Source organism: Condylura cristata, unplaced genomic scaffold (genome assembly GCF_000260355.1).
Source record: "Condylura cristata isolate star-nosed mole 26May11 unplaced genomic scaffold, ConCri1.0 scaffold00014, whole genome shotgun sequence".
Lineage (NCBI taxonomy): Eukaryota > Metazoa > Chordata > Mammalia > Eulipotyphla > Talpidae > Condylura > Condylura cristata.
This window is the reverse complement of record NW_004567115.1, coordinates 29,982,593-29,996,041: the sequence shown is the minus strand read 5'-3', so window position 1 is coordinate 29,996,041 and position 13,449 is coordinate 29,982,593. Positions and strand designations below refer to the sequence as shown.

General features: G+C 33.8%; 1 protein-coding gene across 1 annotated transcript in view; it reads left to right on the top strand.

The window, feature by feature from the left end:
• RSRC1 (arginine/serine-rich coiled-coil 1) overlaps positions 1-13,449 on the top strand; it is a 298,814-nt gene that overhangs the window by 128,233 nt on the left and 157,132 nt on the right. The window contains exon 5 of the mRNA XM_012724996.1: positions 5,333-5,369. Coding sequence (XP_012580450.1) covers positions 5,333-5,369 — 37 coding nt within the window. The remainder of the gene's footprint in view (positions 1-5,332; positions 5,370-13,449) is intronic.

The following is a 13,449-nucleotide window of genomic DNA, read 5'->3' as shown; positions in this document are numbered from 1 at the left end:
ATGTATATGAAGTAGCTTAATGTAATTCATCATGTATATGTATATGTGTATATGTATATATATAATGTATATGAAGTAGCTTAATGTAATTCATCTTGAAATTGTCCCTCATGTTCTTTTTTGTTTCATTTTGCCTGGTTGAACTTTTTCTGTCCATTTTTGAAACCTTTCTGAATAATTTTGTTTTTTATGTCTCGTAATTAACACATTGCTAAATTTCTTTTTCTTACCCAATTAAGATCTTTGGCATTTTAACTTCATATCATGTGTGTGTACTTTCTTTATCATCTTTGTATGCTTTGATTACATTACTTATAAATTCTATACCAACCTTTACTTGCTTTATCTTATTGCATTTTCCTGAATTTGTTTTCTTACGGTATTCCTCAAAATTTCTTTCAAATACAAACTTTGCATGGTAAATTGATTGAGACTTGTATGTGTGGAATTTATTTTTCCCTTCAATTTAAATAAGAACTTGTTATTAGCTTGATGTAGTTTCTCGGTTCACGTCCTTGTCCTTTAGCCCCAATATCGTGGGTGTTAATACTCTACTGTCCAGCATCAATTTTGAGACATCTGATGTCAGTGATCATCTTCTTTTATGAAGGGTAATACTTTTCTTTCTTTTAATCTATAATCTCTAATCTACAGTAGTCATAAGTATCTCTGTATTATGCTTTGCTGTGAATTTTTTCTTAATGATACATTTCATAGTTCTGAGTGTCCTTTCAGTCTAAGATTTGAATATTTCTATACCTGGGAAAATATTTGTCATTATTTCTTCTCCTTTTAGGATTCACATTTTACAGATATTTTGCACTGCTAGTCCTGTGCTTTATTTTGTGTTTTTCTTTTTTTCATCCTTTTCCTATTCATTCTGAAAAAGTTCTTCAACCCTGTGTTCCAACTCAGTAATTCATTGTTGGTCTTCAAAAGCTATTTTTTTTTCTATCTTCTGAGTTTTTATTTCAAACTGCTGTATATATTTTTTAATATAATAGTTTATTTTTATATCATTTTGTAACTCTTTCCATCTCAGTTGTAATTCCCCATGGGCTTTCCATCACCAAATCACCCGTGTGCCATCACCATCATCCAGTGCAATTCCCCCCTACCCCATTTTTGACCCCATTCCCCATTTGGTATATAATTGTTCATTATTATTATTGTTTCCCCCTGCCCCCAGCCCTTTATACTTCTGCTATGAGTGAAAACACCCTCTATTTTTCTTCTTCTTTAAGCCATATTTCACTAAGCATGATCTTTTCCAGCTCCATTCATGTTACTGCGAAAGGCATGTGTTTATTTTTCTGGTTGCTGAGTAATATTCCATTGTGTATATGTACCACATCTTTTTACTCCAGTCCTCCACTTTTGGGCATTTGGGCTGTTTCCATGTCTTTCCAATTGTAAATAAACCAGCAATAAACATGGGGGAGCAGGTATCTTTTAGAATCATAATTTTATTGTCTTTTGGATAGATACCTAGGAGTGATATTGCTGTATCACATGGAAGCTCCATTTTTAGCACAAACTGCTGTATTTTTAACACCCCCACCTCATTTTCTATTCCATATTTCTAAAAATCTTCCCTTTTAAGATGCTGTTATGCTAACATTCTCTTGCTCAGTTGATTCTGTTTTCTCTGCATGAGTTTGCTCCATTTGTTGTTTTTTTTCTTCCAGTACTTTGATTTCTTAGAGATTTAAAAAATTTCCTTGTGTGTATCTCTCATTTCCTTTCAACAGTCAGACACCTTGGCCAGTATTTTTAACATAAGTAGAAGGATAGAACACTATTAACTTGTATTCTTACAATTCTAATAGCACAAAACCTCTAATTCTACGTTGGCTGTAAGCACTTTTTTCCATTGTTTCCTCCTACTCCTTTAAAAACAAAGCCAAGCAAAACCACCACCCATCACAAACATACAACTACTAATAGTATTATCCTAATCAACCACTTACTGCTGCTGCAGTTACCTACTGTGGCATAGAGACACGGAGGGCTTGGTAGGACCTCACCTGATTGCTGACACCATCCAAACTTGTCTTCATGATGATGAGAGATGTCTGACACTTGTTCATGGACTTTATGCTCTGATTTAGGTATAATTTTGGGTGCTAGGATAAAAAATTAAAAAGATGCAATTGTGTCCACTTCATTTTAGTGGTATCAGTGGAAGAGTAAATAGGCATTTATAATAACATTTGGCAAACTGATGGGAACACGTGAGAAGCGTTTATTGCTTCTTTTATGGGAAAGAGAGAAAGAAGCTTTCTCTAGTGGAGGTGTGGTTGAAGGTGAGTCTGGAAGGACTTTTCATTTTTTTACTTTTGTATTTTAAGCTTGGCGAAGAGGATGGGAGAAAGTAGCATTTGAAACAGAGAACAGGTGTCGTAGTGAGTGCAGTCAGATTGGTTGTCTATCTGGCTGTTTCTGTCACTTTCTGTGGTATAGTTGTGACAAGATAATATAGGAGTTGGAGGTTGGGTGAATTGAAGTATAGTAGGATATTTGCAGTTTAAGAAGGGATTTATGAGCCCCACCTGCCTGGTGGAGCAGGGATTAAAGTCTTAGCACCATCAAGCTATCACCAGTCTTGAAGTCACGGTAGCATGAGTTCAAACCCTGGCCAGGTAGCTAACGTACATGTTGCAGCAGACTCCTCATGTCTAATTCATTGCTCCCCTCAGCAGTGTACTTCAGTAAGTCTGCCTGTTCTGCTCCCCATTCTGTCTCTGGTGAATCCTCTCATCCTGTGCACCTCTGACATAGACCCCAGTTCTTGTATGAATAAACTAACACAATAATAAAATAAAAAAAGAAAGGAATTGACGTGACCATGTTTGTTTTAGAAAGAGCTCACCATACTATAGAGACAACATGGACATGGGGCAAGGCAGCAGCCCATGAGACATAGTAAGAGACTTTACAGTAATCTGGGATTGGTGATGGCTGAAATAAGGCTGTAATTGTGAAGACAAGAGGTAGTTAAATCTAAAAGGCGAGGTTGTTGATACCCAGGACCTTGTAGTTGATGTTTGATTATACTTGATCATGAGGACAGAGAAGTTTCTGAAAAACGCCTCATTTTCTTTCAGATGTACCATTCAAAATGCACGTTTTCTTAATGTTGTTGGATTTCAGATATCACCTGGAAACATAATGAAGCAGTAGCCCACCTTTTCTTTCTTTTGTCTTTTTTATAGGCCCAGTTTCTTATCACTGACTCCAAAACACAAATAGCATAGAATAACAGAAAATTTTCCTAAAGTTTGTGGCAAACTTGGTTGACAGTGAAAAACTGTCAATGAAACTATTTATAGTCTTTGTTTATCCCACTCTATGTGAATGTTCCTGTTTCCTTCAGAATTATTGTATATGATGATGAAATGCTGCTTCAAGCCTTCCTGTCAGTTTTATTTGACATAAGTATGCTTTAAATACAAAATTTTCTGAGGAAGCATGTCTATCTCTAGTGGTTTCAAATAATAAATTATGGACTTGTACTTTAAATCTGAGCATTTTTGTTCTTTTATATTGCAATATCATTTCCTAATAAGAACCATTATGTGACATTGTAGCCCTCGGGGAAAATGAGGTATATATCTATTATATAGCACAAACTCCAAGATAGATTGCCAAAGGAAGGCATAAAAAAGTGTGCATAGTATGCTTTTGTTTGCATTTTAAAAAATAGGAAGGGAGAAGTACATATACACACACATGCATAGATATCTGTGCATATGTAGGCATGATTAGAATTTATTAATAGAAGGACAAAGAGCTCATATCATTGATTGAGATTTGGGAGTCAGTGTTTAGATGATAGGTATGTACATACACACCTATTGTACTGTCAGATGTTTCAGTACGTGCATATTCTTTTTGTTTAAAATTGAGATTATACACATGACTGGATAATTTTGAAAACTTGAAGCTTTAATTTCCAGCTCTAATAAATGCATTTATTTCATAATAATAGGGCTAAAAGTGATATATGTGCACATGCAGACACACATACATGCTATTAGCCATTTCTGATACCGTTTTTATTTGTTTCTGATACCCTGTTTTTATTTGTTTTAGGATTGCATCCAGAGATGAATTTCAGAAGTCCTTAAATTTTTAAATGTTGGCTACATAGCATTTCTAAGATTGCCAGAAACAGGGAGTAGAAGAACATGGGTAGAGATAAGGATAATCTCTTAGAGATAAGAGATAAGTAGATGTTGGGATTTATCCCTAGTATTACAGACCAAGCAGTGGAGAGCAAAGAGTAGAAGCCAAGAATATATTTTTCAAGCAGCAGAGCTGAAGGGAAAAGATATGGCATGACAAAAGATTGTATAGCAATGTAAAGGAAATGGAGAAGGTATATTTTTGACATAAAAATAAATAGGAGGCAGAAATAAAGAGAATAATAAGGTGGGGAGACCCTTTCAGAGAAAGAAAGGTGTGGAGGAAAATTTAAATACTATGAGTGCAATATTTCTGTTTGTTGTTGGCTGTTACATAATTTTTTTTTGCACACAGTAGAGGATAATTTTATGTTAAAATGATATTATAGTAGAAAAAAATTGCTACTTGGGGCAGAGTGAGAAAAATCAAAGTCCATTTGTCACTGATAAATAAATTCATATAAATTGAGGTCAAGAAAAACATCCAATTAATTACCACATTTTGTCAAATGTATACTTAAATTATCTTTTCTGCTTGCATTTTTAATTCCATCCACAGTCTGACAGTAAAAGCAAAAATTAAATACTTAAACTTTATCATGCTGTTTGATATGTGTGTTTTCTTTGGTGATATTTTAAATATTAAATCATTTTAGGTCCTAGCTTGTAGTGTGCATGAAATTAATAAAATATCAGAAAAAAATTAAGATTTAGATAGTTATATACTCATAAACATATTCTTTATTCTTTATACAAAAATTCAATTGATGGATGGATTTTTGATAAATCAAATATGGTAAAATTTCAATTGTAGAATTTAGCTGGTGTATAGAATCTGTATGTTTAAATATTTCATTATGAACTGGAAAAAACAAACTAATGAGAAATGAACGGGTATTATATGACTACTAAGTGATACATAAGACATTTTTTTGTTCTTCACTCTTAGTTTCAACACTAGTAGAAATAAAAGAATTAGCTGTTTCCTTTCTATGAAAATTTTTTGTCCTCAAAATAGTTATTATGAATAAGAATAAAGATAAATGAAAAATTATTAGGGTTTATCAAAACACTTTTGGGGTGAACATAAATTATAGCAGACAAGGTTTTAGCAACTATTTAAAACTTTTATTCTTCTATTTTAGGGAATCTGTAAACATCAAAGCTGGATTAGAACATCTGGTAAGTTCTAATTTTCTCTTGAACATTTGCATCATCTTTGATATCTGCATTCTAAATGAACACTTTTGAATGAGCTTTGAATACCTTGTATTGAGAAAGTCAACCATTTCCCAGAGGGTCAGCTTACTGTTATTATGTGAAGGCACTTACATTTTCATTTATCTTACCATTTCAAGGGAATTTAAAATTTTTTTAAATTACTTTTTTTTTTTTTTTTGATGTAGAGATGAAATAAAATGGATGACAATCCTTGGATTGATGCTTGCTTTAATTATAAACAAAAATTGGTTGGTGTAGAATTTTTGGCATATCTTGATCAGACAAAAAACAAGCTTGTGTTTTACAAAAAACACAATCAAATATTGCATGCATAAATATGGTATGTTTTAGCAATTTAACGGCTTTGAGAGAAGTGCACAGCTTTGTTTTTCCTGATGTCTTTGCTTTATGAATAATGCATTGGTTTAAGCTACATTCAGGTTTAGAATATAAAATAATTGAGATGCGAAATGGTTGGTGTAAGTAAACATTTTTAAAATACAAGTGAAATTCAAGTCAACAACATTAAAATCTGTCTGCTGATCAAAAAATTGGAAAAAATGTAATTTATATCAGGTTCAAAATTCACTGAGCTCTCCGCATTGAGTGTTCATTACAACATTAAGTAGTTCATTTAAACAGAGCATTATAAAGTCATGCTCTGGTTTCTGGTCAAATCCAAATGTTGAATAATTAATGTTAGAGATTCTTTTGTAAATACAATCTAAGTACTTTTTAAATGCAAGACTTCATTCGTATATCATATTGTAGCTTTGTTAACTATTAATGTGCTTTTGTTCTACTTCCACAAAAGCAAGTATTTCAAGAGGCAGCCTGATTTGACTTATTAGTAGTTTTAAGGGACAGTTAGGAAGGGATTTTAGTTTTCTTTTCAATAACTAAATGAAGGTGAAGAAAGTCAGAGTTTCAATAATTTTCCTAAAACTATAAATTCATTACTAAAAAGCAGAGTGTCACAGCCTACTTTGAAATCTGGACTATGTATTTGTCCAGTTGGCAGGTAAATAAATTGAAGTGTTATTCTCATAGTTAAAAATTATTTCCAAAAGTCCTATTTATTATTTCATAGTGACATATATACCTAGTACATATGGACATTGCATTAAAAATGTTGCTATTAGGCATCACTTTTCAGTGCGGGCCTTCTTACAAGGAAGTGCAATGACTATAGTGCCAAAATGACCGGTCTTTCATACTGCCCCGCAAATTAGTTTTTGTTCAAAAGACTGTATTTACTTCGTTTGCTTTCCTTAGTAAATAATGAGGTTGCTTTTTTCAGTTTAAATTTCATATGTTTTATACATTTACTAGTGAGATTTCATTTTCCATAACCCTGTCATACATTAATACTCGACTTAGAATCTCAGCAGCAGTTGTTTGGTTTTCTAACTGCTTGGTGCTGCCAAAAGGGCTCCCCAAAGCAGGAGGCATCCCAAGCTCCCCTGCCCACTTACCAGCGAGCTCCACTCTGATTATGTAAATTCTTACATTTTGTTAAATAAGATTTCATATGAAGAAAGAGTCTCTAATTAAGGTATTAAAAAACCTTTGATGAAGTATACTAATTAAAGTTGGATATTCTTACTCTTGTATTCTTGATTCTCAGTGATATTTCATCTTTTTCAAATGTATCAAATATAATGTATTTTATAGCTGTAGATACATACACAAAAATTGTCGACAGTGTTTTATTTATTAAAATGATGCTGCATTTTAGGGGTGAAGGGACCAGAATTATTAGCACAACAGATAGTATGATGTAGATGATTTTAACACATTAATCCAGGTTGTTCAAAAGATTCTATAGTTTGACATTGTAAATTTGACCCAACATCTGTGAGTTACTAACAAAAATATGAATATATAATATTATATACTATATAATGATGCACACTAATGATATTCACAGAAATCAATGATAGTCTTTATAGCTATCTAAAAAGGAAGTGAAAATAACAGTTTATTGGTTGAGCATCAGTGAAACCTATATGCTCAGCATTGTACGCTCCTTGGGTTTATTCTCTCCACCTTATAACAAGCAGTACTTACAGCCCTTCTCTTCTTTCTAGGACATGTAGCTTTTTGTATTGGTTGCTTGGCCAAACACAATTAGGAGTATGGCTTCTGAGAGGTTGATTTTAAAAAGCAGTGGTACTTTGGAAATATGTAGTGTAAAATGAAAACAAGAAGAACATTTCCTACATTTGAAGTTAAGACATTGGTCTTCTTACTAGTCTTTGTCTTCAAATTAATTTGGATTTTTATAGAGAATTAGCATTATTCTAAGAGAAGGTAAAGCCAGTGTCAATTTAAATATGTTCAGAAAAATGGCACAAGAATGTTATATATGTCCCACAGACATATTTGTGGTAGCTTTTGGTTATTTGTAACACAGTTATTTGTAACCCCAGGAAAGAGAAAGCATATGTGGTTGTAGAGAGAAGAGAGTTGGAGAGGTGCACTGTGCTCCTAGCAGCTTCTTCATGGACTCATTTCAGTTATTTAATTTCACAAGTCCTTGATCAGCCTTTGTTCTATTATTCCTTTCTATGTTGTAAACCTTTCTTGGGAACTGTCCAGCATGTCATTTTCATCCTAAATCTCTTACAATATACTGCCCAATACTACTTTTATCTTTTTCCACACCCTGTCCATTACCCACAAAGTCTATGTCTGCTTAAAGTTCTAGACAGTCCTTTGAAAGTTAGTGCCTCACCATCTATTGTTAATCTTGCCTGATCATTACAAAGTGGTTTTTCAACTCCAGTCGTATGTAGTGGCCAGCATTCTATTGTAAGAACTCACCCTCTTTATTTATCTATCTACAAGGGCTCATGAAATTTTATTTTACTAAGCTGGTTTTTACCTATTTCTTTTCTTGTTTATTTTGGTGCTCAAATTTCCCTAGATTTGTCCAGGAAGTAGCTATCCAACATGATTTTAGGGCCCCTTTTATATGCTCCATCTTTTTTTTTTTTTGTTTAAGTACTTCCTTGTTTCTGGCACAAGATATTCCAGGCTCGTCGTAAACATTCCCACTCCTCATATGAGTGCCTTTTTCAGATTACCCTGTTTTGTGTTAAAGGTATATGGTATTTAGAAGTCAAGATCTAGACATATGATGTGCTTATTATCCCTGAGGTTTCATTACCCCTTGGACCTCTTAGTACTTGAGTCCATAGGTAGGTAGGTCGACTTATATTTTTAATAAATTGGAAGTTATACTAATACCTTGAATTTCAGTTTAAATCACAGATTCTGCCTCATTTCTCCCATTTCATATGTATTTTCTTCACAAAAGTGAGAACTCTGATTCCTAATAGCACCATGACATTTGTTCACTTGTTCAATCATATAATACATATAAAGTTGTTCCAGATTCTCTGCATCTATACCTTGTGAAAATAAAGTATAAAAAGTTCAAGATTTATTTGTAGTTCTTTGCCTCCTTGTGTTCATTTGAAATTGCATTCAATTTTAGGTGCCTTTGTCTCCATTCTTGTGTACTTAAATATTAGACAATTTATAATGTGAATGTACAATTTATAATGTGAATGTACTTCCAAAAGTAAAAATTACGCAAAGTATTGTTCTCAGAAAGGTATCTTTCTCTTTTTCTAACTTATTTCCTTCTACTCCTTGTAACTAGCCAATTTTTTTTTTAAAGATTTATTTATTTATGCATACAGAACTGAGGTACAGGCTAGAGGCTCAGGGGTGGTGAGAGGCTTCACCAGAGACAGAGTGGGGAACAGAACAGGCAGATTGACAATGTACACTGCTGAGGGGAGCAGCGGGCGGGTCAGGAGAGGTCTGCCACACCATGTGGTCACCTCCAGAGCGGGCGGGAGTCGAACTCATGCGGAAGGGGCTTTAGATTCTCAGTGCTGTGCTTTAACCCACTGTGCCACCAGGGAGGGCCGTAACTAGCCAATTTTAACTATTTTATCCTACTTCTTTTTATGAAATTAAGCACATGTGTATGTATTCAAACATCTTATTTCTCAAAATTATCATATATAACTTTTTGTACTTTGTTAAATTTTTTTTCTTTATTTGTACTTTGCTGTTTTTCAGTTAATCCTGGAAATCCCTCAGTTATTACTGTGTGTGTCATTATATTTCTTGTGCTTTCTTTTTTCTTATTTGGCTGTGTCTTCTTTGTTAAGGAACTAAGATTTTAGTCTATGTGTCTGCCATACTTTAACAGATGCTGGCAGAGGACAATGATTCCTGGGTCAGAGACAAAACACTTTATCACTAATAAAAGATAACACATGTTTTATCACAGAGGGTAGCACATGCTTCATGTTTGTGTAGGTTCCCCCGAGCCTGGTTTCTCATGGGGTGATGCCACATACCCACTTGGTTTGTGTGAAAACTGAGAAGCTCCATCATTTGGATTTCTTTAGGAAGCTACTAGAAAATCTGTCCAAACTTTGCCCAAAGGAAAAGCATTATCTTTATTGTCCTAGTTAAGTAATAAAACTGTCCTTTGGCCTAGAGGAAACTATATCTTCCAAGACTTTTTGCTTATAATTATCTTTGAAAAATGGTTCTGAACTCAGACTAGTGACCAAGGTAAGATGTACAGAACAATACAGAGAATTGTCTCTTAAGAACTGTTTTTATTACTAAATTGTTGTTTGCTTTAGTGATTACTTTTGCGTTTATATCTTTTGTCGTGCTTTTAATCGCCCCGATTCCTGCACAACCTCTTACATGAGACCCATTGCTCCTATCGAACCCCTTGATTACACCAGTGCTCCTGTGGTGCTTCCCTTTTTTCCTGTTCCTCCCATTCTGCTTTATTCTTGCTACTTTATGAAAACTGCTGTTTGCATCCTTTTCTTCCACCCATACTTATCACCTTCTTTTCTAAACATAAATATGTACCATCAGTTAGTTTGCTGATATTTTCACACTTATCTCCTCTTTGTAAAAAGTCTTCCACTAGTATAGACCTAAGGAAGGCTCCTGTGTACATGGTACTTGAGACCTTGTAGAGTTCAAGCAGTTTTTCTATAGTCTTCTACTTGAATGAAAGCTTTTCTGTACATGTAGTCCTCAGTGTTCAGCTTTTTTCCCTTGACTTTCTTGAAAATATTAATTCATTCTTAATATCTGTGGAACCATTCTTGTTCTCTTACCCTTCTAGGTAATTTGATTTTTTTTTTTTGCCTTGAGGCATTTCCATTTTTTTCTTTTTCTTATTTCACTAGCTCAAACTACTTATTTCTGGTTAATTTGTCTAAGCTCTTTCCTAATTACAGTTGTCTTTTTATTTCCAGGAATAAATTTTTTTTTTTAGATTATGGTACTAAATAATAACACTGTCCACTGTTTTGTTTTCTTCTGTAAAAGTTGAATCATAGTGTGAGAAGATGCATACATCAAAAACCTGCTTATAATGTACTTAGATTTTATAATAAATGTAACAAAGTAATATTTTTTATTTATTGAATAGTCATATGCAAACTAAAGACCTACTGTGAGTGCAGCACATGTCTGTGAACAGACTGATGGAAGTAGAAGTGTTTGGCGATTAGGTGTGATGTTTGTTGTACTATTTGTAGAGTGCTTGTAATACAGTCAGGTAGAATTATGTATTTTTATTTCTACAATTATTGAACACTAAGGAATCAGAGCCTTGCTACTAAATGATAATACAGCTATCAAATGAAAAAATAATGCTGCCCATTTCTCTTAGTAAGACAGGATAAGTTAGTGGAAGTTCTATAAAAAGTTGTCACTTTTTAATAGTATTGTGGACTGTTTCTGGCTTGAAAGGAAAACTGCTGTGCCTGTCCACCTTGTTGGAAATGAAGTGAATAATCCTCATTGACAGTGTATTTCTAAAACTTCCCTTGCCCTTTTTTCCTGAAAACTGAAATAATTGGGGGTGGCTTGGATGAGGGGTATGGTGATCCACTAAATGACGTGTATGAGTCACCTCCATCCGTGTCTTACATGAAGTCTCTGCTTCACAGCTGGGGTGAGATTTGAGTTTCTGAAGCTCTCAAGTGAGATTACTGCTGCTGGTCCAGGTACTGCCAGGAAGACAAATGCATTAAATGCAGCAAAAACAAATCTTGAGCTTAGTGAAAAAAATTTCTGGTTACTAGCAGGAATAGGAGGGAAGGGAAGTGTCAGTGCAGGAGGGAAGTAGTTAGCAAAAGTGCTCTGGTGGAGGGTGAGTGGAACCTGTGCACATATAGAGGAATAAAAATGTTACTCCAAATTAAACTAATAAGATAAATTTTAAAATTAGGCATTGACTTAAAAGACCAGGTATCCAGTGAATTGGGCCTTTCGTGTCTGATAAGTCTAGATGTTTCCTATGTGCTTATTGAGTGAGAGTCTGTAACCTCTGAATGGTGCGTTGGGCATCCAGCCTTTCTCTCCAGTTAGGAAGATAGACATTCATGGATTTATGTAGGAGAGAGAAATCCATCATTTTATTCTACAAGAATATTTTAGTTCCAGATATAAAATTGTATATTTGAGAACTGGAACCAAGCCCGATAATACCTTGAACTAATAATACCTTTTTCAGCCTTAGGTGAAAAATTAAGTGATAACAATTTATCTTTTACTATAAAAGATTGCAAGTGTTTACAACTTTACTTGGGATTTTCTTTCTATTAATAGCTGAATAGCAAAAGAACTCTGGAGCCATACCTGTGGGTTCTTTCTTCCCACAGAGGTCTCATTTATGTTTCTTACATTGTATAGCATTCGAGAGCTATGACCTACTTGTCCTTGTGGTCAGACAACACAGTCTTCCCATCTTAAGTGTTGTAAAATAACTGTCATTAATAGCTTGTTTAGCCCATGAGTGGTTTGGAGACTGAAATGTTGATAGGTCCATTGCTTTACATACTCATCAGAGACGCTCTCAGGTTTTAATAAAAGTCCTTTCCACTGTGCTTAAGCTATTTTGCACAGAATTGCAAATAAAACTGCTGCATTTCACTTTACAGGCTTAATTTATTTAACAGAAGTATTAACACAATTAATATTATCATCATACTTTTGAGCATTGGTTAATATACAACATAAACTAGAAAATGCAAGCAGAGTTTATTAACCCTGTTCTAAGGTTACTTGTGTTATGTTACATTTTCAAATATCTGTTTATTTTAATGTTTCCCCTCTGTGTTCTGAACGTTTTTGACATTTGCAAATTAGTTTGAGAAAATAGTTATCTAAATGCACTGACTTACTCATATACCATGTATTTTAATTAAACATGGATGAAAAATATTTATTACCTCAGGTATTTTTTAATGACTTCAACATAATACAGCCCTCTCCACCCAGCATTTTAACTTATTTTTCTTCACCTAAGCCAAAATATAGTTGCGGTCTAGGATAAATATACATGTGATCATGAGATGAAATAGCATGAAGTAGTTTTTCATTCTAGAAGATAAATTCCATAGATTCTTTGAACAAATAAATGTGTCATGTAAATGTGTGCAAACTAAAACACCCTTAATGTGGATTAAACATTAATGCCATTTTGATGTCGCGTCATAATTTCTTAGGTAGTTTACAACTCTGAAATCTGGGGAGCAACTTACATTCCAGTTGGAAATAGTGCCATTGTCCGTGATCCATTTCTCTGACACATTTTGATCAATTAAGGTTTATTAAAAATTGCTCCTGAAGTGAATGATTAGTAAGTCTTACCTGGACATTTTAAAGCATGAACCTGGCCCTTTTTCTGCCCTCTTTTCATCTCTCTTCCAAAGAAAGATCTGCCTGCTGCATTTTTTTAAGACACAGTGGTCTCAGGAGAAAATGGTAGCCGATTAGCTTTAAAAAAAAATTGAAGATGTCATGCAGTTATTCATGGCATTACTAATAGTGTCAGGTTTATGTTCAATCTAGCTAAAAATTTCTGACTTTTATGTACATGTGCTTATTGAACCTTTATAAAATAAAACTAAATACTCTAAGAACATTAAAAAAAATTCCCATTTCTCATTACTTGAGAGGCTTAAAGTCACTTGTA